The 26,572-nt window shown below is 49.5% G+C and overlaps 1 protein-coding gene across 7 annotated transcripts in view; it reads left to right on the plus strand.

The window, feature by feature from the left end:
* Positions 1-26,572, plus strand: part of LOC135920337 (uncharacterized transporter YutK-like) — a 278,506-nt gene that overhangs the window by 211,738 nt on the left and 40,196 nt on the right. For 5 of the 7 annotated variants that reach the window (XM_065454550.2, XM_065454549.1, XM_065454551.1 and 2 more), the window contains one exon: positions 23,199-23,348. The exons of the other annotated variants lie outside the window; for them this stretch is intronic. In XM_065454550.2, the coding sequence (XP_065310622.1) occupies positions 23,199-23,348 (150 nt within the window). The remainder of the gene's footprint in view (positions 1-23,198; positions 23,349-26,572) is intronic. 7 annotated transcript variants of the gene reach the window in all.

Below are 26,572 nucleotides of genomic sequence, written 5' to 3' on the forward strand. Positions count from 1 at the left end.
CACAAAAATGCTCGACGCTATCATGCAGAATGTCTCGGCGAGTTGCTTTGGTGTTTGTACTCATAACAAATCTAAGCGGCATCGCTATAAGGATACTGTCTAACATCACCACGATTAGTCACTCGATAAAGGAGGCATGCGTTTACCAAAGACAGGGATCAAAATCCTTAGAACGAACGCACCACGTATGTTTGGATGTAACAGCAGCGCACCTAGGGCAGTGCTTAGCGCTTAAAGTCAGAAGGGGCACGGGGGGGGGGACACTTCCCCCCTTTGTTTTTTACGGAGGGGCTCAGTTGACCCCCCTCGGCAGGTCAACTGTATGTAGCACTGTGGCACCCATTCGAGAAGCGCTGGAGGGGATGTTATTACTTATTTATTTATTTATTTATTTATTCAGTACCCACAGGCGCCAAAGGGCATTACAGTGGGGGGAAAGGTTTAACAGAACAGGTATAAACTTTCACAAAATTTTTTTTTTTACCCGACGTGAGAAAAAACAACAAAAGTTCAACAGAACTTACAGAATTTTCAAAACACGGTAACTTATACATGGGCAAATTCAATCTAAAGGTAAAAAGAAATAGGCTAGTTGAGTCACTTCAACAGAGCAAAAAATACATCATTTGACACGACGTTGACGACACTGGCAGGTAACGTATTCCATTCCTGTATAGTTCTTGGAAAAAAATGTCTTCTTATACAGTTCTGTCTTGCATGGAACTTCCCGTACCTTTAGCGCATGATCCACGCGTTGTGATCGGTAATGAGGTGGCATTATGTATTTGTCCCTTTCTATACCAATTGTACCGTAGAATATGGCATGGAAAAGTTTCAGTCGCAGCCTTCTGCGTCGTACCTCCAAGGTATCCCATTTAAACTCTTCCTTAGCACTCGTAACGCTGAAATTAACTTTGTATCGACCTGACACGTACCGCACACCTAAATTCTGTACCCTCTCAAGTTTATTAATGTCACGTGCCGTCGGAGGGTCCCAAACTACACAGCCGTACTCAAGGACGGACCTTACGTACGTCTTGTACAGCAGCTCTCGTGTAGACGTGCTGAATGCTCTGGAGTTCCTACGAAGAAAACCTAACATTTTCCCTTCCTTAGCGGTTACATAGTTAACCTGCTTCTGCCATGATAATTCTGGGGTGTACCAAACACCTAGGTATTTAAACTGTGTTACTTTAGCTATTAAATTGTTATTCAAGGTGTAAGAGAAATTTATAGGGTTCTTCTTTCGAGTAAATGTCATGTTGACTGTTTTGGTTAGGTTTATCTGCATGCGCCACTTAGTGCACCATTCACTAATTAGATTGAGGTCTTCCTGAATCAGACTGGCATCATCCATGTTGTTAGTCACCCTATATAACAAGCAGTCATCTGCAAAAAGCCTTAGCTGCGAAGTAAGGCCTTCGCCAATATCATTTATATACAATATAAAAAGTAAAGGCCCCAGGACGGAGCCCTGGGGTACACCGGATGTAACTGCTTGCGGGCGCGACTAAACCCCGTTTACGACCACGACCTGCCGGCGCAGGGTAAGATATTCTTTAACCCATGCGACAACCTGCGGGTGAATTTTACATTTATGCATTTTTTCTATGAGCAATGAATGGGGTACCGTGTCAAAAGCCTTTCTGAAATCGAGGAAGATACACTCAACTGAAAGCCTTTTATCCAAAGCAGAAGCAATATCATTTGTGAATTCCTTTGTGAATTCCAAGAGTGCCTTGTGCAAGGCGATTCTAAGTCCAATCTTTCGTTAAATTCTTCAGTCGGGATTAATCGGATGGTCTGGCATGATAAAAAACAGGAAAGCAGGTATTGTCGTGCTGCTGCACGTATTTCATTGAGGCACTGCGCATGACAGTCACCACCCTTTTTCGACTAATATTTTTGACACAGCATGCTGTTTGGGGGGCCACCTGAGCATGAAGCTGCGTCCAACTAGCGGCTCATGAATTGGTGAAGGTACACCTTGTTTTCTTTACGCTACCAGTTCATTTTCATTCGTTTAGTTGTGCATTATGAATGCTGTGTTATAGCAAAGACGCATCCATTTTTTACACTTTGTGGTCAAGTAGGTGTCTAAAATGCATTGTTCTAGTGCCTGAGGTTGTCATGATTACGGAAGACACCTAATGTCCTTTGCTGCAGCTGGACTTATTTGGTTTGACATCACATATCTTTAGTCCGTTACCTCCCGTGTTATCTTTTATACACGTTTCCAAAATGCCAATTTTTTTCTATGTGCGTGACTGAATGAGTACATTAAATAAATGCCCGAAATACACTCAGAAGAATATATTTGCGGAAAGCCCATAAAGATTTGTTAATTGCTTGAGAATATATATATATATATATATATATATATATATATATATATATATATATATATATATATATATATATATATATATATATATATATATATATATATATATATTCTCAAGGTGCCACAACAGGGACAAAGACGACGATCGCCCGGAAGACGAAAGAGACGACGTAGTGGGGCTAACCTAACGTTCGGCCATACTGGGTGTACCGGCCATATTTTCTGCAGAGTAAACAAGGTCCCATTTAACGTTATATCTGCGCGCGTTTCATTTTCGGTAGCGGTGCGGGCTATTGCACCACAAGACAGAACTCCGCAGCCGGCTTATCCTCGGCGGACCTACCATGCTGACAGACTATCAGGCCGCTGGGTTAAGCACGGCGTCAGCACCCGGTGCAACCGGGCCGTCAGCATCCGCGACCCCGCAACCGTCAGTCGTTTGACCCATCCGCGCGACGCCGGCACTTTCTCTGGGAACGGCACCGACAAAGTCGACATCGAAGTATGGCTTCACACAACCGATGGGACCCGACAGTACTGATGCTCGCAAATCTTATCTACCTCCAGGGACCAGCACGCACCTGGTATGACACACACGAAGTGTTTACCATCTGGGACGTATGCTAGCAAAAACTTCTCGACTTCTTTGGCAAACTCGCTCGTCGCAAGTGCGCCGCTGCGAAATACCCATCCTGTCGGGCTCAGACAGCTACGGAGTCGTACGTTGCGTACATCCTTGATGTCCTAGCTCTTTGCCTCCGCGTCCATGCCAGTATGCCCGAGGCTGTCAGGCACATTCTGAAATGCCGATGATGCGTTTAATGTGCTCGTTTTTAAAGACTGCTTGACGGTAGACGAAATTATCCGTGAGGGCAGACGTTTCGAAGACGCAAAGAGCCGTCGCATTGCCGGACATTTCGTGTGGCTTCCCAACACCGCCGCTGCATCGTCGTGCAAAGCCGCTCATTCGGCCCTTTAATGGTCCACTCCAGATATCGTTGTCCACATTGTGCGGCTCGAAATCGAGGCCGCGTCGACATTTCTTTCGCGTGTCCTTATGAAGATACGCAATCGACGATCTCACTCATCCACGCAGTTGTCCGCGAAGAACTGGCCGACGCAGGAATTCAACCCGTGTGCTCCATAACACACCTTCCGGTTAGCCCTGCGCCTATTCATCGATCTCCATCGACGTTTCGACGCTATCGAGATCCGGCCCAATGGCGAACACCAGACAACAAGCACGTATGCTTCCATTCTAGCGACGTGGGGCACATTTGTCGCTATTGCCGTTATCGTAAGCCCGCGTTTTCACGCTCCACGTTTTACCACCGCAACAACGACAACCAGCGCCAGCCATTTCATTCTCCAAATGACCCGACCTTCCATGACGGCGGCCCTTCTGCGTCCATCAGACGCTCGAGCCGCTCGCCGTCGCCCCGCGAGTGTCAGTCTCGCTCGTCCCAGCCCCATCGTTTTTCATCGCCTCACCCTTCTGTACGTTCATCCCCGGATAACTGACGGATGCAGCTCCCGGAGCTGACGCTGCATTGGACTCCCGACCTGCAAATCCTCTCCTTACCTTGCCGACAGATCAGAACCTAATCGCCGTGGAAGTTGATTCCCTACCTGTCACTGCCTTAATCGACACTGGCGCACACATCTCGGTCATGAGCGCTGATCTCCGGAAGCGGAGAAAATGCTCGCTCCTGCCGAGTACCGCGTCGTACGAGTTGCTGATGGGGGAACTCCAGCTGTGCTGGGAATGTGGGCCGCTCGTGTCAGTGTCGCCGGGCGCCACACATCTGCCCCCACGACGTGATCTTTGGCCTAGAATTTTTATTGGCCCACTCACATAATTGACTGCTCGGCTGCTGTTATCAAACTTTATTTCCCTGATTCTACCAAACTTACCGATACTGTACCGATCCAGCTCTGTTACGCCGACTTTGTTTGTCTATCTCCACAGGCACTGACCTGTATCACTGCTGTGCCCAACCCCTGTGTACCGGATGGTGACTATGTCATTACTTCCTGCGTGAGTGCCTTACTTTCCCACGGCGTGTCGTTTCATCACACGGTACCATAGTGACCGTACCGGCTGACAAAACTTATCTTCCGCTCCTGAATTTCCGATTCTGTCCTCAGGTACTCCCCAAAGGGATCTCTCTCGCCACACTGTCGCCGTCGCACGAGTGCGATCTTTTTTCCCACTCGCCTCTTCCGTCTTATTCCAACTCTTCCGCCACCTGCGATTCTCATTCGGCCACGTCGCCTCCAGCGCACAACAACATTACCAAGATGATAGCCATGGATTTACCCCCACACAAAACGACGATCTTTGTCATCTGCTCGCATCTTATTCCAACATTTTTTACCTTGACGGTCGGCCTTTCGGACAAACCTCCCTAGTTCAGCATCGCATACATACCGGCGATGTACCGCCTATTCACAGAGGGCCCTTTCGCGTGTCACACGTCGAGCACCGAGTAATAAAACAGGAGGTTGCTAAGATGCTTACAAAGGGCATTACTGAACCATCGTCGAGATCGTAGGCTTCTCCTGTTGTCTTGGTAAAAAAGAAGGGCAACACCTGGTGATTTAGCATAGATTACCGCCATCTAATTAAGATAACAAAGAAGGATGTCCATCCACTCCCACGCATAGACGACGCATTGGATTGCCTTCACGGTAACACGTAATTTTCATCGATAGACCTGCGCTCCGGTTACTGACAGATTGCCGTCGATGACATGGATCTTGAGAAGACCGCATTTCTTATGGCAGATGGCCGTTATCAGTTTCGATTCATGACAATGGGCTTGTTCAACGCTCCAGCCACCTTCGAGTGCATAATGGACAAGCTCTTGCACAGCTTTAAGTGGTCTATATGCCTTTTGTTACCTCGACGACGTCATCATGTTCTCACCGACCTTCCCGACACATCTTGAACGCCTTTCGTACATCTATTCTTTCTGTCTTCCGTGCTGCTGGGCTACAATTAAATTTTTCGGATTGCCATTTCGGTAGCCGCCAAAGTGCTATCCTCGGTCATCTCATCGACTCATCTGGCGTCTGCCCCGATCCCGCAAAAGTTCATGCTGTTCTCGACTTTCCTGTGCCGACCTGTGCCAAAGATGTCCGCAGCTTTGTAGGCTTATTCTCATATTTCCATCGATTTGTCAGAAATTTTGTTTACATTGCTCAGCCTCAGAAGAAAGGCTCCTCCTTTTCATGGGGTCCTGACCAAGCTGCTGCCTTCCAACGCCTTATCACCCTGCTCATTACTCCGCAAATTCTTCCTCACTTCGATCCATCTGCCCCAAGAGAGATCCGTACAGGTGCTAGTGGCTGTGGAATTGGCGCGCTTTTAGCTCAGTGTCAACGTGGGCGTGACAAAGTTATTGCGTACGCAAGCCGCCTGCTTTCACACGCTGAACGCAATTACTCCACTACAGAGTGCGAGTGCCTCGCACTCGTATGGGCACTGAGCAAATTCCGGCCATACTTATACGGTCGACCTTTTACTGCTGGCACGGGCCATCACGCTCTCTGTTAGCTCTCGGCACTTAAGGATCCAACGGGTAGTGTAGGTCGCTGGGCACTACGTCTCCAATAATTCACCTACGCAGTGGTATACAAGTCCGGTAGGCTACACCAGGATGCCGATTGTTTGCCTCGGCGCCACGTCAACGCTCCTGACTTCAGTGATGCAACTGCTGGAATATTCGAGCTCTCCGCCTTCCACCACATCGGCAAGGAGCAATCACGGGATACATCCTTGCGCGACCTCACCAGCCGCCTCTGTTCTGACTGGTCCGACACCTCGCTTAGTTTGTTCCTCGTTTTGGATAGCATCTTATACCGCCGAAATATGTACACAGAAGGACATGAACTGCTGATAGTCGTTCCTTCTCATCTCCGGGCAACTGTACTCGCGCAAGTTCATGATGTTCCCACCGCTGGTACCTGGGTGTTTCCTGGACCTACGACCGTATCCGGCGACAATTTTTCTGGCCTGGAATATACCGTACCGTGCAACGTTATGTCGCTGCTTGCGAACCATGCCGACTTCGTAAGAAGTCTGCTTTGCTTCCGACTGGTACCCTCCACCAAATTGATATACCCACCTAACTGTTTTATCGTGTTGGCCTCAACCTGTTGGGCCCTTTCTCTACCTCTAGAGCTGGCAATAAGTACGTCACCGTTACAACGTATTATGCAACCCGCTATGTCGTCACACGAGTCATCCAGACAAGTTGTGCTACCGATGTCGCCGACTTCCTGCTCCAAGATGTCAACTTACACCACGGAGCTCCTCGCCAGGTTCTCACAGGCAGTGGCCGCTACTTTTTATCTCTGGTTATTGATGATCTGCTTCGCTCTTGTGCCACGACACACAAGTTCACGACAGCATATCACCCTCAAACGAACGGCCTGATTGAACGCCTGAACCGAACACTTACAGATATGATCTCGATGCATGTCTCCTCAGGTCATCACGACTGGGACGCCGTGCTTCCTTTTGTGACGTTCGCGTAAAACTCGTCACATCACGGGAGCGCTCTCTACTTTCCCTTCTGTCGCCTCTTTGGTCGTGACCCGACATTGCCTTTCGACCCGCTCCTGCTAACTGCTCTCGAGTCCCCGTCTGAGTACGCTCCCGACGCTATAGCTACAGCCGCCCAGGAACGCCAGAATGCCCACCGTCGCCTTTCTGAGTCGCAGGCAAGACAGAAGTCTCTTTATGACAACCATCATCGTGATGTCCACTTTTCTGCCGGCGACCTCGTCCTCCTTTGGACGCCTTGACGGCGTGTGGGCGTATCGGAAAAACTGCTCTCCCCGTACTCTGGCCCTTACCGCGTCGTCCGACAGCTCAGTGATGCGACTTATGAAGTAGCTCCAGCCGATGCTTCCCCGTCGTCCACATCAACTTACATCCGCCACGTGGGCCGTCTCATGAAGCCGCCATCTAAAAGGTGCCGTGTCGGCACTTTCGCCGCCGGGGGCTATGTCACGGTGCCACGAGAGGGTCAGACGACGATCACAACAAGACGAAAGCGACAAGGTAGTGGAGCTAACCTAACGTTCGGCCATACTGCTTGTACCGGCCATATCTTTTGCTGAGTTAAAATGGTCCTATTCGAGCTAATATCTCTGGACTTAGTATTCCTATCAACGCAAGGCTGACTATAGCAATATATTCACAGTATATTTTTATCTTGGGTTATACTTTATTTTCCTTTTTGTGTTATTTATTTATTACCTAATTAATTTTTTAAAATCATATTACCACCCGATTCGTGGCCTGTCCCCCATACTGGGTTTGTGCCATTAATTGAGGCTTCATCATCATCATCATCACCTGCTCCCGCCCCCGCTGTTTTTAGGAAACCAACTGTCCTCATTAAACGTCGTCAGTTCTCTTTGGAGACACGTGACCAACAGGTGGAGGCGCATGGTATTTCTTACTCATGCCGCAGGCCCCTCCTTGGAGCGGAATCACCAGTCCAGTGTCGAAACAGACATACCCGTCCATCGGGCTAGCCACAGGTTCAGGGGACTGCCTCCAGAAGACAACACAGCGATTCCAACCACCTCTACCGGCATGGATAGCGCGGTAACGACTCGGGACACACTTAAGAAGCCATGGGTTCCAAAGTCGTTCCATGGTAGCGTGTTCGAAGACGTCCAAGATTGGATGGCCGACTTCGAGCTCCTGGTCGAGTACGATGAATGGGACGATGCCACTAAACTTAGAAATGTATATTTTTGCCTGGACGAGGGCGCGCGTATGTGTGTTCAAACCCATGAGGAGCAACTGACGTCGTGGCCTGAGTTCCGCCGTCCGCTACCAGACACCTACACCAGTGCTGATCGCCGCGAACGAGCAGAACTAGTGATCCAGGCCCGCGTCCAGCTTCCGAACGAAAGTGTCACCGCGTTCGTCGAAGAGATGACGCGCCTCTTCAGACGAGCAGAACCTGGAATGACCGCGGACAAGAAGTTGCATCACCTGATGCGAGGTGTCAAGGAGCAGCTCTTCGCTGGTCTTATGCGGAGCCCTCCCAGGACTGTCGCCGACTTTTTGTTGCAGGCTGTAAGTATGGAGAAGATGCTTCAGGCCGCTATCGAACTTCTACGAGTGGCGAGTGAACGTAACATCCACTTCTGATACTTACACGGTGACCGGAAGCAACAACGACAATCTCCGAGAACTCATCTGTACCGTTGTGCAGGAAGAATTGCGTAAGATTTATGGCGCGTCACAAGCTACGTTGAGCTCCATTGTAAATGTTGTAAAAGATGAAGTACACCAAGCGCTTTGGTCCAGCTTTCCTCTTGCTAACACTGCGCCTGCACCGACTGAACACCGCCGTGCGACCTGCGAAGAAGCCCTGAGACCAGTGGCGTAGCTAGGTCGTCTGGCACCCGGGGCCCTTAGCTCTTCTGTCAAGCCCCGCCCCCCCCCCCCCCTCGGGTGTAGTCGAGGAAGGCGAGGATATCGACAATTTTCGGGTGTCTTCAGACGTATATGACACCCCCCTCCCCTCCTCCTGGCCCCGTGCACCCGGGGCCCACGGCCCCCCGGCCCCCCCTGTTGCTACGCCACTGCCTGAGACTACCTGCTTCGTCACCCTCGCTGTTTGTTCACGTCGCTCATCCGGTTGCACTTTCACCAGCCTAACCGGTACAATACACCGCAGAACGACGCACGCCTCCAGCGTTTCCGCTTGCTGCTCCTCCTGTTGTGCTTCACCCGGAACAGCCAGTACATTACGCCGACGATCGACGCATGACCCCTCGTAAGTAGGATGTTTGGCGCACACCGTACCGCCGTCATCTGTGCTTCCACTGCGGTGAGGTAGATCATTTGTACCGCCAGTGCCCATACCGGCATCAGGGCCGGATTAAGAAAAATGAAGGCCCTGGGCTAATGCACCTGCAGGCCCCCTTTCCCTATACTGAACCCCCCATCGCCTGCTACGCTACTGGAAATATGCCATGTTTCATTTTAATTCCACCAAATAAAAAAAAAAAACAAGTGCGATCAATGGGTTTATTATTGTTGTTATTATTATGAGGAAAACAACAAAACTTGCTTGAAACGCGTGCTGTTGTAAACAACAACACATATGTTCACTTTGGTATTAATCTGCATTCTGTTTTCAGCAAAAGCTAGGCTTTAAGGTAAAGTTTGGTGCACTCAAGACGAACAAGAGCGTGGAAAAGACAACACACCTCAGATGTCGATCCTTCTTAAGCTAGGCTTTGTTTGCATCACTAAGTTTAATTTCGTGAGGAGACACGTGGTTGTATCCAAAAGATTCTTTATAAAATTCAAGCATCAGACTGCAGTAATCGTTATACCCGTTACTCCATAAATATGCCACAGATATATACAATACTTAAGGCAACACAAACACCATTAGAATGCACTAGAGTACAGATGAAAATTACCAACTGTAACTACAAAACATTATTTGACTATATTTTCGTTAAAGGTAAGACAAGCAAGGACGACACCAAATAAACGTGGCACTATCAAAAGAACAAGAATACAGTTATTTATAAGCACGCTAAATATCACAAGAAGAACAAACAAGAGACGAACAACGAAGATTTGCGTAGCTTGAATTGTACTGCTCAGCGCTTCATTGGCAACGTGGAGGCTGGGAGGCGACACAACGAACTTTTTGGAACTATTCATGTATAGCGCAAACAGTCCTCTTTTAAAATAGCATATTTCGCCCCTTCGCTTTGGCGAAATCAGATATATTCTGTTCGAAGGATAGATCGCGGAGGAGGTCACTTTCAACTGACATGATAACAAGCGAGTTCACCTTGTCGTCAAGGATTGAGGCTCAAACGAAGGCGATTTTTTATCAGCGACAACTTGGAAAACGATCGTTCGGTCTCACAGTTGGCCACGGGCATGCTTAAGTACATTCGCAAAGCAATATAAAGGTTCGGAAACACATCAATAAGCTTTCTTTCGTGCAGCAACTTCATTATTCCCAGGAGACTCGTGTTCTGGCACGCAGAGTTGTGCAGAAAGTTCGCGAACTGAACGATTTCAGCGGAAAATGCTGGCTGCAAATCATTTTTGTAGGTTTTCACCAACTTCTCAGCCTGCTGTGCCAGAGAGGCCTCGCTCCCAACTTCTGTCGGCAATTTTAAGAATCCGCACCTTCCGCAGAGTTCAGTGTAGGTAGCCTTTCGCACTCGCAAAGCAGAGCCTAAACTGTCATGTACAACATTGTAGGTCTGTACGATAAACTTTTTTCTACCTTGTAGCGCACTATCGCTTTTTCCGTCCGGGTGCTTACAGAAAACCATGCGTTTGCCCTCATCCTGATAACATTGATTGGTACTTAACGTGCGTGCTCTCTGTTCGAAGGTATCAAAGAGAAGTCGCAAAGAATTAACAAAGCCGTCTTAGGGAGCTCAGCAGGTCCACAGCAGTTGAAATGTCTAGGCCTGGTTTCTGAAATGCTACGCTCGTTTTGTCAAAGCGCTCCAAGATTTCACTCCAGAAAATCGCCATGAATGCAGTTTCTAGTTTTTTCATTTTTTTGAAGATAGAGTGCGCTTCGTTCCTAGTGACACCATTTTCTTCCTCGTTCTTTGATATAACTTCAAGGCAACACAAGACTGCATTGAAATTGTTCAGAATGGCCTTACATGATTCAGCGTGTCTGGACCACCTGGTCTCAGAGAGACTTTTCAAACAAGCTGCTCGCCAGTTCCGCCCATGCTCTCCAAAAGATATCTCCAGCGCTTAGGTGAGGCAGCAATGAACACATACAGTCTCTGAATTACAGTGAAAAATTTCACTGCCTCAAGGCAACTGTAAACGCTACACGCGCCAACTAAGTTCAGTGAATGACCAGCACACGGAACGTAGACTGCCAATCCGTTCAGGTGTTTGATTTGAGGTTGCACTCCATTGTATTTTCCTGACATCACTCACATTATAATAAGCTTCGCCCCTACAATCATCAATTGAGACGCCATTCGTCGTCAAGAGGGACATCACGGTATCGAAAAGATACAAGCCGGCATGCGATTCAATTGGAACAAATCCAAGATAGCGTTCGTAGACTTTCCCATTTAAATAGCATCGTAAAACAACTGACAGCTGATCAACGTGAGTAAGGTCTGGAGTCGAATCAACAATTAAAGAGAAGTATTTTGCGCGTTTCGCTTCGTCAATGAGACGTTCCTTGACAGCCGCTGCCATATGCTCGATAAATTCATCACAAAGGGTTTTTGAAAGATACGATGGCTGACCTTTTCCTTTGTTCCCATAGCATTTTTTCTGCTCCTTTAGAAAGGGATCAAACTTGGCAATGCCGCAAGCACTCCCATATAATTGCCATTTCTCGGTGAACCAAAAATCTCCTCACTGCCCCTAAACGCTAGGCTGCGCTCAGCTAGAAGCTATAACTACTGCGCGCTTCAGCACCTCTGTCCAGTAAGCGGTCTCAATGACAAGATGCTTAACCAGCTCCTTGTCAATTGTCCTGCTCGAGTTAGAGCGGGCGAGCCTTGCTGCGACGTATTTCCGGTGCTCGACGTTATTTTCATGTGCGCAAACCTTTTTTTCTGCTCTTTTCCAATCAGAAAAGCCGTGCGTGGTGAAAGCACTGGGGTTCCTTGAAATCGAAAATAGTTTGCACATGAAACAGTTAACGGAACCTTTGGACTCCGAGTACATTAACCAGTGTCGCTCGCACGCCTTCCAATTTGTAGCCTTTCGCACGAAAAGATGAGGTGACATATAGCGTTTCTGAGTTTTGTATTGCCTTTCGGAAGACAGAAAATTTTCTGCACGATATTGAAAATACAATGGCCCTTTCTCAAGGCATACACTCCGAAAGCTGTCAGTAATAACGTCCGGCCACTTACCAGAGTCACTTCGGAGAATCTCACAACGTACCTCTTGCTGCGGGGGTGTCTGTACTTCTCCGTTGCCGCATCGAGAAGCCGTCTCATTCGTCCTCTCGAGGCACACTTTGTGGGTGGGAACATGATTATTTGAAGCCAAACTAACAGGGAAACAGGTGAGTTGGTTCTTGGAGTGTTGTTTCATGGCGCTCGTCAGTAGGAGGAGGCTCATCGGGGAGGTTTGGCACCTGTTCAACAGCAGTAGTAGAAATCCAGCGTGGCGGACCGGACACCTGGAGCTCTGTGGCAGGGGCCCGGCCGAGTAGCATAGACGTTGCTGACTCAGGAACAGGACAGGGTTCGGTTAGCGTCGGTTGCTCAGAAATATGGACGACCGAGGTTGGCACCGTTTTCACAGGATCAAGACCACCTTGGTTGTCTGGATTCGAGCAAGGTCCTTGCAAGGTCCTTGCTTGCAGTATTTTACGCGTTTCGCTTCGTCAACGAGACGTTCCTTGACCGCCGTTGCCATATGCTCGATAAATTCATCACAAAGGGTTTTTGACAGATACGATGGCTGACCTCTTCCTTTCCAAGCAAGGTTTGACTCATCTTGATGAGTCAAACCTTGCTTCTTGCCAGGAAACCATGGTGATGTAGTTGGCAAGTACTCCACAGAAGCACAGTCGGTACTATTGGGAGTTGACACGGACTCTGGGTAGAACGATCATACTGCTCCGCGGAAGCTGCATTCAGTAGGTACTTTGTCATCTTTGGTAGCCTCTTATTACGATCTTCTCTTTCTAACTTCACCTTTCGTTTAGAGGCACCACTTTTATGCTTCCGACCGAGCATTTCCGCATGAATGGATGCTAATTGTTCACCGAGCACTTCGTCAGTCCGACGCGAGCGCAGGTGTCCAACGATGGCCGTCCCGATGACTGGTGCACGCTGCCTGGATGGTTCGTGGCTGGCCGAGAGTGGTGCGTCTCCCGGGAGAACCTCAGCGGGTGGGCTTATGCAAGCTTAACCGGCGGCTCGGGGCTGAATCGCAGCCCGCGATCAACTTCCTTTTATAGACTCGCGCCGCGTCTGTCTGTTACTAGAGCCAAAGCAGGCGTTCACATACGCATAGAGTTCCTTGTACAAATTTCCTCCTTCGCCGTACAGACTCACTCCTTCTCGCATTCCGGTCTCGTCTTCGTATTGGCTAGGAGCAATCGTCTGTTATGGGAGGTCATCGATTTTTCTTTCGCCCCGTTGACGCCGAGCGCAAAAACTAAGGGGAGAGGGCGACTCCTAGCGCGGACGAAGTTACGCGCCCTCCGTCGCCTCTGAGTCATCTTTTTCTACTTCTTTCTGGAAACTTCGGCGGCCAGTCTGATCTACTTTTGATCTGATCTGATCTACGTCGAGCGCGCGCGAGGGTGCGCAGCCACTAGGCAGGAATGGGCCCTGGCGACAGGCCTTTGGGTCCAGCTCTCGAACTTCCCCCTTCACTCTTCCACAACCCTAGCCCGAGCAGTGAACATTCCATGCCCCACGGCACGCATATAAAAGCAAATGTGACGTCTTCTTTCCTGTCCTGCGTAGACTCTGTCATCGGACTCAACACAATTTGCTGTCGGACTCATCCTCCCCCGCTCAAATTACCTTTACGGTAAAGAGTTTGTAAACAGGGATAAGGTGCCTCAAAAAGGCTGGCCAACGTTTCGATAGGAGGGTCTATCATCGTCAAAAGCGGCCTCGTCATCCTCGGGTATGTTAGTTTTAAAGGGTTAGTGCAGTGACGTTACGTGCGGAGGTTGTCGGTGGCGGCTGGTTATAAAGGGCGAGGCTTCAGAAGTAATGAGCGCTGTCGTCCGACGTCTGTGAGCTTCGTTCCCAAGACGAGGGGACAAGAGCGGGAGAGCGGGAAGGCGGGAAGCCGCCTTCCGGCTTTCGCATGACATACCAGTGGCGATCGACGGTTACGCGGTTAGCGCTTTAGTATATACCGGTGCGGACTTTTCTATTTTAAGCGGGAAGATCGCGTTGTTTCTGAAGAAAGTCATTACTCCTTTGCGTGATTCGCAGATTCGGACGACCGGTGGTCACGTCGTTACTCCGCAGGGAACCTGTACGACTATAGTTCGGATTCGAGGATCGACATTCGTGGCCAGCTGCCTTGTCCCACGCGAATGCTCCCGCGACGTCATTCTCGGGGTTGACTTTCTGCAAGAACACGGCGCTGTTATTGACCTACGGCAAGATGTAGTCACCCTTCCAGCCGACCGAGCAATCGACGGGGACGACGACAGCCGACGTGACGACGCCCTTCGTGTTTCCGCCGAAAGCGTTACGCTTCCTCCACGAGCGAGTGTCCTCGTCGAAGTTATGTGCGGTGGAATGCGCAAAGGCGAAGGGGTCGCGGAAACAAACTTATCACATCTACTGACGCAAGCTGTTTGTTCGGCTAGGACTGTGCTCAGCTTAGTGATGGCTGTTCTCAGTTGCTTGTCACCAACTTCAGTAACGAGCTTCGACAACTTTTGCGCGGTACTTCAATTGCGTTTGCCGACAAAAAAGAGAACATGGATGAATGGTTTGCCTCTGAAGCAGTGGGGCTTGTGGACAAGTCACTGGGTAACATCGACATTACTGAAGAGCTATTGTGACGTAATCAGGCCGCACTGCGCGAGCTCTCGCCTGAATTCGGGGCTGTTTCGCAAGTTCGTCTAAGGTACAACAGACTTCAATCGCAAGGCACCGGACCATCACATGGGACGACGCAGGCCCGATACGCCAGAAGCCCTACCGCGTATTGGCGAAAGGACGCGAAGCCATACGTACGCAAGTAAAGAGATGCTTGAAGACGGCGTTATCGAACCTTCCAAGAGCTCATGGTTGTCTGCGGTCGTTCCTGTAAAAAAAAAAAAAAAGACGGAACGCTAGGCTTCCGCGTCGACTACCGGAAGCTCAACAACGTAACTAAAAAAATACGTGTACCCACTGCCACGTATCGATGATTCGATAGGTAGACTGCGGCGCGCCCAGTATTTTTGATCATTCGATATGGAAAGCGGGTACTCGCAGGTGGAGGTAGACTAAAGAGACCGTCAGAAAACTGCCTTTGTGACTCCCGATGGCCTCTATATACGAATTTCGAGCACTTCCTTTCGGCTTGTGCTCAGCTCTAGCTACGTTCCAGCGAATGACGGATACTGTCCTCGCTGGACTGAAGTGGCAGGCTTGTCTCGTGTATCTTGACGACGAAGTAGTAATTTCTGAAACATTTAAGCAACATTTTCATTGTCTACGGAATGTGCTAAAAGCGATTCGATTGGCTGATCTCACGCTCAAACCAGGAAAGTGCCACTTTGGCTCTAAGAAGCTCGTTTCTCGTACACGTCGTAAGCGCCAGAGGAGTCCGAGCCGATCCCGACAAGCTTGCCGCAGTGACAGGTTTTCCTCCTGTGGCCGACAAGAATGCCGTGCGGCGTTTCCTAGGCTGGTGTGCGTAATATCGCCGTTTCATTGAAAAGTTAATTCTCGCAGATAGCGAAACCTTACAAGGGATGACACGCCATATGCCTGGACGAATGAGCAACAGTCGGCCTTCACTGAACTATGGCAACGCATGGAGTCAGCACCTGTCCTGGCACATTTTGACGACGACGCTGACACCGAGGTACATACAGACGGCAGTAACATCGGTCTTGGCGCAGTACTCGTCCAACCTCAAGACGGCAATGAAAGAGTAATAGCTTATGCTAGCCGCTCGCTGTCTCGCGCCGAGGTGAACTGCTCTGCCACAGAAAAAGGGTGTCTCGCGGTTGTGTGGGCGATCGCGAAGTTTCGCCCTTATCTCTAGGGCCATCCTTTCAAAGTGGGGACAAACCACCATGGCCTATGCTGGTTGGCAAACATACGCGATCCTTGAGGACCACTGGAAAGGTGGAGCTTGTGGCTGCAGGAATTTCACGTCGCGATCGTTGACAAGTCTGGCCGCAAGCACGAAGACGCTGCCACACTGTTGCGTGCACCTACAGAATCTGTCAGTCCAGAGTCAGAGGGCGATGACGGCTTCCTGGGCGCCATTACTGCATCGGACTCGATACGGCAGCGTGACGACGCTGTAATTCGACTTATTATCGACCAATTAGAGCGCCGGCAAATAACCATTCCACGTCATGTGTTTCGTCTATTGGCGTCCTTCTGTCTACGAGACAACGTATTTTACAAGAAAAACGACTGTTCGATCAAGCCTACCTCCTGGTGGTTCCAAAAGAATTGCGGGACGACATTCTTTTCGCTTGCCATGACGAACCCACATCTGGCCACTTAGGCTCCTCACGAACGCTTGCCAGAGTACGCGAGATGTATTACTAGCCAGGGCTTTTGGCAAGCGTCAAACGGTACGTTAAAAGCTGCCGCGAATGTCAGCGGCGAAAGTCACCGCCCATGAAGCCCACCGAGTTATTGCAACCCATCGAACCACCTCATAAGGCACTCGACCAAGTCGGCTTGGACATTTTTGGGCCTTTTCTTCTGTGAAGTATACTGACAGTATACGGACAGTATACGGACAGGAGGCGAGGTGCGAAAAGACCAGCCTTTAGTGTAGGGGACTTCGCTCGTGTACGCAAGCTAGAGGCGGTGGGAAAGCGTCGGTAAACTACATGGGACCTTTCAAGATTGTCGGCAGAAAAGGCGAAAATAGCTTTTTGATGAGCGACGGTCGTTGCTGGAACGCGTCTAAACTAGTTCGGGTTCCCTGCAATCAATCGCAGACAACAGAACAATGGGCATGGGAATTGCCTCATGACTACTCGGGTACCGCTGGGGCTGAAAGCCGCGCAGACGCTGAACAGGGTGAACTGCTGCGATCGCCGGAAATAAGGGCTGAAGTTAATGAAGAATTGGTCGCTCCTTTAGAGGATTCGGTGGAGCAACCTTTGCGTCGCAGCACTAGGGTACGCCGACCTGTCGAAAGATTTGGGTTTTCTTTACCTGAACAATAAGTGCTTAGTTCGTGTTATTTTGGTTGTTGCAAATTACTATGTTGTATTTTCAAGCGGGAGGCGATGTTGTATCCTTCTTTCTTGTTTCAGTTTCATTTCTTTCAGCGTACATATCGTCATCGTCATTCAATATGGTTTCCTATATAAGTGGCTTTGCTGTGACGAATAAAAGGAAGGTGTATACTGCGCTTGTGTGGTCCAGTGTCATGCGTCTGGTCTGAGCCAGACACCACAACGACTCCTTTTAACATTTAACGAGTTGCTGCACCGTTTACAAACTCCGCCTGTTCTTGCCCACTTTGACGTGGATGCGCCGACAATGATGCACACCGACGCCAGCAATGTGGGTCTAGGTGCCGTCCTTGTGCAGGGGCAAGACGGCGCTGAGCGAGTCATCGCTTACGCGAGTAGAACACTGTCACGTGCCGAGTCGAACTACTCCACCACTGAGAAGGAATGCTTGGATGTAGTATGGGCCGTTACCAAGTTCCGCCCATACAAATGTGGCCGCCCATTTTAAGTCATAAGTGACCACCATTCTCTCTGTTGGTTGACCAATATGAAATATCCATCTGCACGTTTGGCACGCTGGAGCCTACGGCTTCAAGAGTACGACATGACAGTGGTCTATAAATCGGGAAGGCAGCACTTAGACGCTGACTGCTTTTCCAGATCACCGATCGAGTCGTCAGGCCGAGATGATGACGAATCCGCAGGCTTTTTAGGAGTTGTTGGTGCGGCTACCATCTCTCAACAACAGCAAGAGGACCAGGAGCTCGGTTCACTAATTGATTTCTTAGAAGGTCACACCACAAATAATCCCAGGTTGTTCTCAAGGAACTTGTCGTCATTCTGCATACGCAACAGTGTTCTTTTTAGGAGGAACTTCTCTTCAACAGGGAAGAGATATCTACTGGTGCTCCCTAAAACTCTCCGCAGTGAAATCTTGCAGGCCTGTCACGATGAAGCTACCTCGGGCCACCTAGGCTATACACAAGAACATTAGCACGGATCAAAGAGAAATACTACTGCCCTCGGCTCGCAACACAGGTGAAGCACTACGTTCGAACATGCCTTGACTGTCAGCGACGAAAAGTGCCACCTACGAAACCTGCCGGACTATTACATCCCGTTCAAGTGCCGGAAACGCCGTTTGCACAAATTGGGATGGACCTTTTGAGCCCATTCCCAATATCAACTGCCGGAAATAAGTGGATCATAGTTGCGACAGATTACCTTACGTGTTATGCAGAAACCAGGGCACTTCCGAGCAGCACAGCAGCCGATGCCGCGCAGTTCTTCATCGAAAACGTCGTCCTGAGGCACGGTACTCTAGCGGTCATCCTAACCCACAGGGGAACCGCGTTCACGGCTCAACTTTTGCGAACTGTACTCACGCTCAGTGGCACGGCACGCAGAAGGACGACAGCTTATCACCCGCAAAGGAATGGACTTACGGAGCGCCTCAACAAGACTCTCGCAGACATGCTGTGCATGTATGTCGATGTGCAACACAAGAACTGGGACCAAATATTACCCTACGTAACGTTTGCTTATAATACGGCTCGGCAAGAAACAACAAGAATGACGCCATTCAGTCTCCTCCACGGTCAAGAAGTGACTACAATGCTGGATGCTATGCTTCCTCGTGATTCCAGCGATTCTGAGACTGACGCCGCAGATTTTACAGAGCGCGTCGAAGAAGCAAGACAGCTCGCGCGCGTTCGCATAACTAGCCAGCAAGACCGTGATGTGCGACGTTACAATCAACGCCATCGATTCGTCGTATACCCAGAGAGTCTGGGTTTGGGCTCCAGTATGCCGCCGAGGCCTCGCGGAGAAACTTCTGCGCCGATACTTCGGACCGTACAAGGTACTACGACGCCTGAGCGACGTCAACTATGAAGTCATTCCTGACAGCCAATCCTGCTCAACGCGCCGTCAGGACCTGCCTGAGACTGTGCATGTGGTGTGCATGAAACCCTATTTTGCTGAATGACATGGACACTTGCTGCTCGGCTGGACACCAGGTGCTACCCGCCGAGCATCGGGACGATGCTCCTTCTGAAGGGGGGCAAATGCCACGACGCCATCTGTCCCCAACCACGCTGACAACGAGGACGACGACCTCGTGTGTGCAAGCGAGGGTGCTAGAGAAGAAGCCTAAACTGAACGCTTGTTCTAATTGTCTAATATTTACATTAAGACAAGAGATACATTTCGACAGTCTAGCGTGACTCGCAAGTGGAGTACGCAAGACGAAGCATACAACACACGAGCACGAAGCTCCAAGCACACCGAAGTCGAGCACGAGCGTACTCTAGCAGCCGACAACAGCTGCTTATCAACACTCTGTCCTCCCTAGATCCCTAGGTGAGGGAAAAATGGCAGTTCACCGCCGATTCATAGCGTCCAACGTCATCGTAGTCGACCCGCCTTTTAGGGGCAGGGTTACACACACTTCCACACAGGTTTTACTGACCACGCCGAGGAGAGTAGGTACTCGTGGTCACAGTGCTCGACCCGAGCAAGCGCCCCTTAATCTTTGAGCTGACCTCGTACAGCGGCCGCCTCGGCTGTCCATTGTCTGGCGTCTTCAAAGGCTCATGAGAAGGCACCGCAAAGCATCTCCTTCTAGGAATTCCCCCTGCTTCAGTCGAACCGTGAAGGCTTTGGCGATTTCACTAACAATAGTTGGTCCGCCGATCGCGTTTAGTCATAGCGGCGCCGAGGGATGTTGACGCGGCACATCGTCGTCCCTACGAAACGAGTCACCGAGGCAGGTGGTGAAAGCTTCCATGGTCTCTTCGGGGAAGCTCGCCACGCTCGCAGCCGCAGCTGGCTGAGAAAACTTTGCATGTCGGCACCTCTGCAGGCCATTCCTAACACCGTGTGTGAGTGTGCGCGCGGTGTACTGGTTGCCGCAAAAAAGAGAGTCCCCTTCCTCTGAAGCGATAATTGACCTAGGCAATGCCAGGATGGGGGTGATCCGCATTTTCTTGAACGTGATGGAAGGCAAAACATGCTCATATCTCTGCGCATAAAGTTTTCTTGGGACGAAACTTTAATAAAGACGATTGGTTCTTTCACAATATACGTTAAGCGGATTCTGGGAGTATAGAAAGACTGTATTTGCAATATATACACAAGCAAAGGCAGTGTAGTTAAATATGGCTGACAAGCAACAACACGTAGCAGCCAGCGTCTCGCGATCTGCTTTTTCCTTCCTCTTATTTTATCCTTCTGTAACAGGACCCCCGCGTGCTGAAGCGCCGTCTCGTCGCATGGTAGGCGAAGAATTGCGAGCGAAGTATGACTTCAGCCGCGAAACGTGCACGATATCAACAGGCGCCGGACTTGAGGATAGATCAAAGTGTAACAGCAAGATGATGACATCGTTAACTTGACGTAGGACTTCATAAGGCCCTGTGTAGCGAGAGAGATGCTTTTGGGAGAGGACGACCTGACGACACGGTTACCCTAAGGCGCACCAAAGCAGCTGGGGCGAACTTAACGTCGCGATGGCACCGATCATAACGCCGTTATTGTACATGCTGCGAGGCTAACAGACGAGATCGGGCGACTTGACGTGCCATGTTAGCGCGATCGATGACTTCACGAGCGTACTCAGTGGCAACACGTGGCGCAGAAGAGAGAATGGTGTCAAACGGCAATGTGTGGTCGTAGCATACAAAAAATAACAAGGTTATTCAAATGGGTGCAGTTGTCCCTCGGCCCAACACTCGACGTTCTTTGCAAGTGAATCGGCGAAAAAGGAGTCTAGTGGTCCCATGCCGCCAACTTTGCAATAAATGGGTGTCCTTCCAAGTGTCTAGAACTTCCGTAGTTACCAAGCATCAGACAGGGCACCCGCGTGTACGTAGTATATCGGTAGGTACATAGCAGCAGCACTTGTCTGCCTGCCACAGCAGCTGCTGATGCTCGACTGTTTCACCGAAGGTGGGAAGCCCAGAGAGCCTCGTAAATCTCTATAGGGACCACTTTCGAGATGAGAACCCCTATAAACAACTAAGCTCCTGTTGTCGTTGCATCTCCACCCATTACATCGAACCTAATGCCTCTCGCATAGGAGGCGAAGGCTCTGCGATTTCACCACCGCTGCAGTGCTTTATGAAGGTCTGTGGGCGCCCCTTGTCCCACCGCAGCTTTGGCGAAGTAGCCGAGCATCTACCGCTGCTGCGGGAGGGGGACGAGTGGTGCCGCTACGTACCTACCGGCAAAATAGGTATAAGCGGGCGGCGAGGTGCTCGGTAACTACGGGAGTTCTAACGCTTGGAAGGACACCCACCTATAGGGAAGTTGGCGGCATGAGACCGCCAGACTCGTTTTCAAGAGTCTTGGTGTTTTCTTTGTCTTGGCTCTTGCACAGCGAGCATAGCGGTCTCAACGAAACTCTCCGAAGCAACACACCCTTGGAAAGCCATACGCCTGGCCGCGGGGCTGCTTGCACCCGTCTTATAAAGCGCCGGCGGACACCCGGCGGGTGTGGGCGGTGGGGCTCGAATAATGCACTTACTGCAGCCGGCTACCTGCGGTGAAACGGCCATTCTTTTATGCCACTCCGGCCTGGCCTCGCGAGGTTTGAAATACTGAATAAAAGATTAAAAATAAATTATATGGACGTAATACACTAAGCGTAGACGCCAACCTAACACACGAAAAACACCGTCTCGCAAAGCAGAAATGCTGCAAACGTTTGGTGGCAACATGACAATAAATTGCATGGTAGAAAAAGGCCTCGTATGTGTGTTCATAGGCGTGTAACAGTTTATCTGGTAATTAACACAAAAACAGCTTTAGGAACCACTAGCACTTTAAAGGGCTGCTAACCTGGCCACAAAGCAAATTTATGTTATACGTCGGAAGTTGTTAGGCCTTCTCTAGGGAGCGTTCTTGCTAAAGAACTCTCCATATCTGCTCATTATTAGCCGAGAGACAAATATTTCAGCGCCGCGTACCCATAATTACAAGGGCCATCGCCACTGCCAAACGATACACTCTCTCCACTCGCCCCGTCTAGGCTCCGCAAGCGCAATTCCTTCCCTGAGTTCTCCCACACCACAGCTCGAGAAACGCGTGTCGCACACGTCACGGCCCGGGCCTCGCCTTCATTTCCTTTTTTTTTTCTCCTCGTTTCTTTTTTTGCGGCACGGCGCACTTCTGCTGACGGCGTCGCGTACGAGCTGTTCGACTGTCTCGCTTCGCGCAGCGCACGATTTCGCGCGCTGTGCACGAGGACACCGGACTCGTGTGGGCTATGCGTATACTGAGGCAGACGCAAGCGGACCCCAGAGCATGATCCCGAGCTGGAACACGGTAGAAAATGACATAGTTTCGGTGTCTGCGCGCGTTACTCCACGACGGGGGAACAAGCAGCCCGAACGGAAGTACATGCCTCTTGCTTCGGTGTGCAGTAAAACAAAAACATGCAGACATTCGGTTTGTGTATTTCTTTATTTCTCTAAACTTTAATTCGTCTATCCAAGCAACAGATTATAGAAACAAGAGATGTTGCCGTGAATAATTCGGGAAGTCACGTGTCACTACGAGCGACGTCACAGCACAAACACGTGTACGTAGGCGCACTAGAACGTGTACGTCATCCTCAGGCTTGCAGCGCGGTGGCCGCGGGGAGAAGGGTAAACGGCGTTCGCTTTGAAATTTCAGATCTTTCCACGGCGCGTGGCGAACTAATATTTGACAGACACGGTGGTTAGCGCACATTGTTTGCTCCCACCTTGTGAGCTCAAAGTGACCAGACCTGGTGAAGGGCCCTTTAAGTATTTGGAATCCTAACGGGTCATCGAGATGGTGGTCATCATCGTCGTCATCGTTATTATCACGGGGGCATCGAGGCACTCTTAGTCACGGGCACCCAAATGTCTTAGTCAGGCACTGGCTGCCATCGTCACCTTGCCATCTACCTTTCGCTGCAGGTAGTGCTAACGTGGCTGCTGAAACCGCTGGTTCTTCTCATGGGCATCCAGGAGGCAGAGGTTCACTCCGCCGCCGACCTGCTGGCAGCCAGCGTACTCGACAACGATGTCGTCGCACTCATGCAACACGCTGCCAACGGCCCCTTGTCGGTACGCTCCTTGAACGTGCCGCAAATTCACTAAAGACAGCGACGTCGGAGTTATGGGCGCTGTGTTGTCATTTACTTTCCCTCGAGGATTTAGCATCTGTGCCGCAGCTCCTTTGCAATGGATAAACGAGACCGATTAAGCAAACTGACCTGAGCACTGAGTATGCTGATTTTGAAATGATGAAATCTGATAAATTTTCGAATCGAATGATGTGCTTTCTTAAAAGACGTAAATCTAGCAATACCCACATGATCGTTACTGCGCTTTGAACGCACGCTAGTCGTCTAACACAGCGCGATGATTCATGCAACGGATAACATGGTTTTCCTTGTTACTCTTCAGTGAAACAAAGGCGTCTATGTAAAGTTTTACGATGCCTTAGAGTTCACGAACCAGTGTATTCACATTAGAATAGCCTCTGATTTTGCAAAAGTGATCGAAGTTTTCGATAAAGCTTCAAGAATAGATTTGTCGTCAGGGCGATTAGAGTTGGAAAAAGCTGGAATTTCGATACGAGGCTTGGAGACAGGATAATCGAGCGAAACACACAGGTCTCAAATTCTATCAATTGCTTCAGACTCTGATTGCTTATCAACAAGGTCAGCATTAATAAACTTCAGCTCAAGGAGTGCGTTCTGCCTTGTAGAGCCTTGACTGCTTGTGCCTAAAATACCAAGGAAAATTAACCAGTTCACTACCTAAAGAGCTCCCCGTGAGAATCAAGCTAGGTAGGTGCATTATAAATGTTCGTGTTCATATGATCAGTGAAAAGAAATAAGTTTTCAACTGAAGAAGGCAGGCGAATGATTGAAAACATTTATTTCCGCTTAGAACACTCCGCAATATCTCTTTTCTCGTACTTCGAGATTAATACATTTGCCACACTTTCAGTAGAATGCACATGAATGGGGGCGTATTCATAATGTTACTTATCAACTAAAACATGTTACGATCTCTTAGGCGTGTTTATAAGTGTAGAACAAGTGAAATGTCCACTAAGATATTTGAATAATCTGTGCTTTATCTACTATGACCACCAAATGGATAATCTGGCTCTTCTTTCTTTTGCACAGCGCATATGATATAGTCTGTCCAAGACGACGGTACTAAATGCAACAGTAATGAAAACCGGAATACTTATTACGCACAACAAGGGCTTCATACTACGCACGATTGGCACAATGCGAATCTGCGCCAGCAGCTGCCTAGTGATTAACAGCACGTAAACTGCATAACGCCGAAGCATCGAAAGGCGCTTAACGCTTTTCAAATAGCCCGAAAGATAACTTCTGCTGCTAAGCTGTTTATAGAATAGACAAAAAAATCTTCCAACTACCGTCAAACGCAATGCCTTCAGCTTGAAACGTGTAAAGGTGCTTCCCGGAGCCACTAACTTATTGTTCTCTAATTTTTTCGGCTAAGTTGCGAAGCTTCGAGTGACTGATCTTATCACAGGTTTCACGCTCCAAAAGCGTTTGTGGTTGCATATATTTAGATTGGGTGAATCTGGATCTTTGTTCAAGTCTCGTGTTTTACTTGCGGTAACTTCACAAAATTATTTAGATTGGTTGCCAGGAACCTTAAGAATACTGCTACTTGTAAACTATACGAAAACGACAGCGCACACACTGCTGATGAAGGCCCCGCAAACACGGCCTTTCATCCCAGTACGCTAGCAGTTATTCAACTATGCCTGTCTGTTTGAAAATTCCTCATGCTAACACCATTTCGGGATATATATGTAAAGCGTGTCACGAGAATTTCACTGCACATGCGGCGCAGCATTCATCGCTGCCGGATCGAGCGCCACGAAATGAGATCTAGCACACTCGCTGCCCAATACACACAATCCGCTTAGTGGCAGCTCAGTATCAAGTTAAAACATGGTGTACTTCCTTTGTTACGCACATCAACTATGACGCTAAAATCAACAAGCGTGAGCTATCGCTTGCCGTAAAACATTCCGTATAGCAGAAGTCTGAACAAGAGCGCGTTCTCAAATCATGAAAACGAGAAACCGACACTATGCCCGGGTCGCCTGCGCTACATGCAGCCGGTTCGCGCTACGAAATGCGCTTAGCTAATCATGAGCTATTGACCCTAAACATTTTTGCTAAAGCTTACCGTGCAGCGTAGTTGACGTGTAATGCCACAAAGAAGACACGCATACACAGACACCAACGTTCAGGCAGACACCGCACACCGCTACAAGCGTTTACGTGCCTGGCGCACTCGTTGATAATTCAAATTGACGGGGACAGATAGCGCTACATTATTGCGCAGGCTAAAGCCCCTCAATTTTCCAAAAGTAGCGCCATTCTTAGATCTTTCCGCCACCCCGCTCACCCAGGCGCTTCCTCCTCCACTCCTCCTGTCGCCCCAGCCTCCTCCGCTCCCCCATTGGCCAATCTGTGTCACGTGAAAGCGGGCCCCGCGCTTTTGTATATTTTTTTTCTTTCTGGCGCAGAGCAGGCGCCGCGCTTTTGTATATCTTTTCTTTCCAGCGCGCTGCGACCCCCAATCTTGGGCCTGCGACCCCCATTCTTGGGCCTGCGCGACGAAGTACGGCAGGCGGTTTGAAGGAGCGCGGTAGTTTTATACAATGTGTTAGGGCCGAGTGCTTAATTGCGATGCCGTGCTGCTGCGCCTACGGTTGCCACAACAGACCCAGTGACGGCAAAAAGCTTTTTGTTTTACCATCCGCCGGGCGCAACGCAAAACGAAGAAAAGTGTGGATTCACAAGATCGGGCGGGCTGACTTCGAGCAAGTGGCAAAGAACGCGCGGCTTTGTGAAGTGACACAGCTCCTCCAACCTCTTCTTTTGACGCCCGTGTCAAAACGGGCCCGTGTCCGGTGCATTGGGGGTGCGTTAAAGAACCCCAGCTGCAAAAAAAATTAATCCAGAGCCCCCATTATGGCGTGCCTTATGAGATCGTGGTGTTGGGATGTAAAACCCAAGAATCAACTTTTCTTCTGTCTTGTGTGCCTTGACTGTTCCAGTTAACGCAACACTGCTTCCTTGTGAAAACTTACAACGCAAAAGAATACAGACGCACGTAGTACACAGAGATAAAATTAGCACTTCAACAAAAGTGTTGCTGGTGCCAATGAGGGAGGGGGATAATTATTTTCTGAACCTCTTTCCAGTTGTCCCATCAAGTTCCTTCTTTCTCTTCTATCAAATTCTAGCCATTTGCACTGTAATAAATAAATAACGATTTCA

The sequence above is a fragment of the Dermacentor albipictus genome, chromosome 1, assembly GCF_038994185.2.
Source record: "Dermacentor albipictus isolate Rhodes 1998 colony chromosome 1, USDA_Dalb.pri_finalv2, whole genome shotgun sequence".
Taxonomy (NCBI): Eukaryota; Metazoa; Arthropoda; class Arachnida; order Ixodida; family Ixodidae; genus Dermacentor; species Dermacentor albipictus.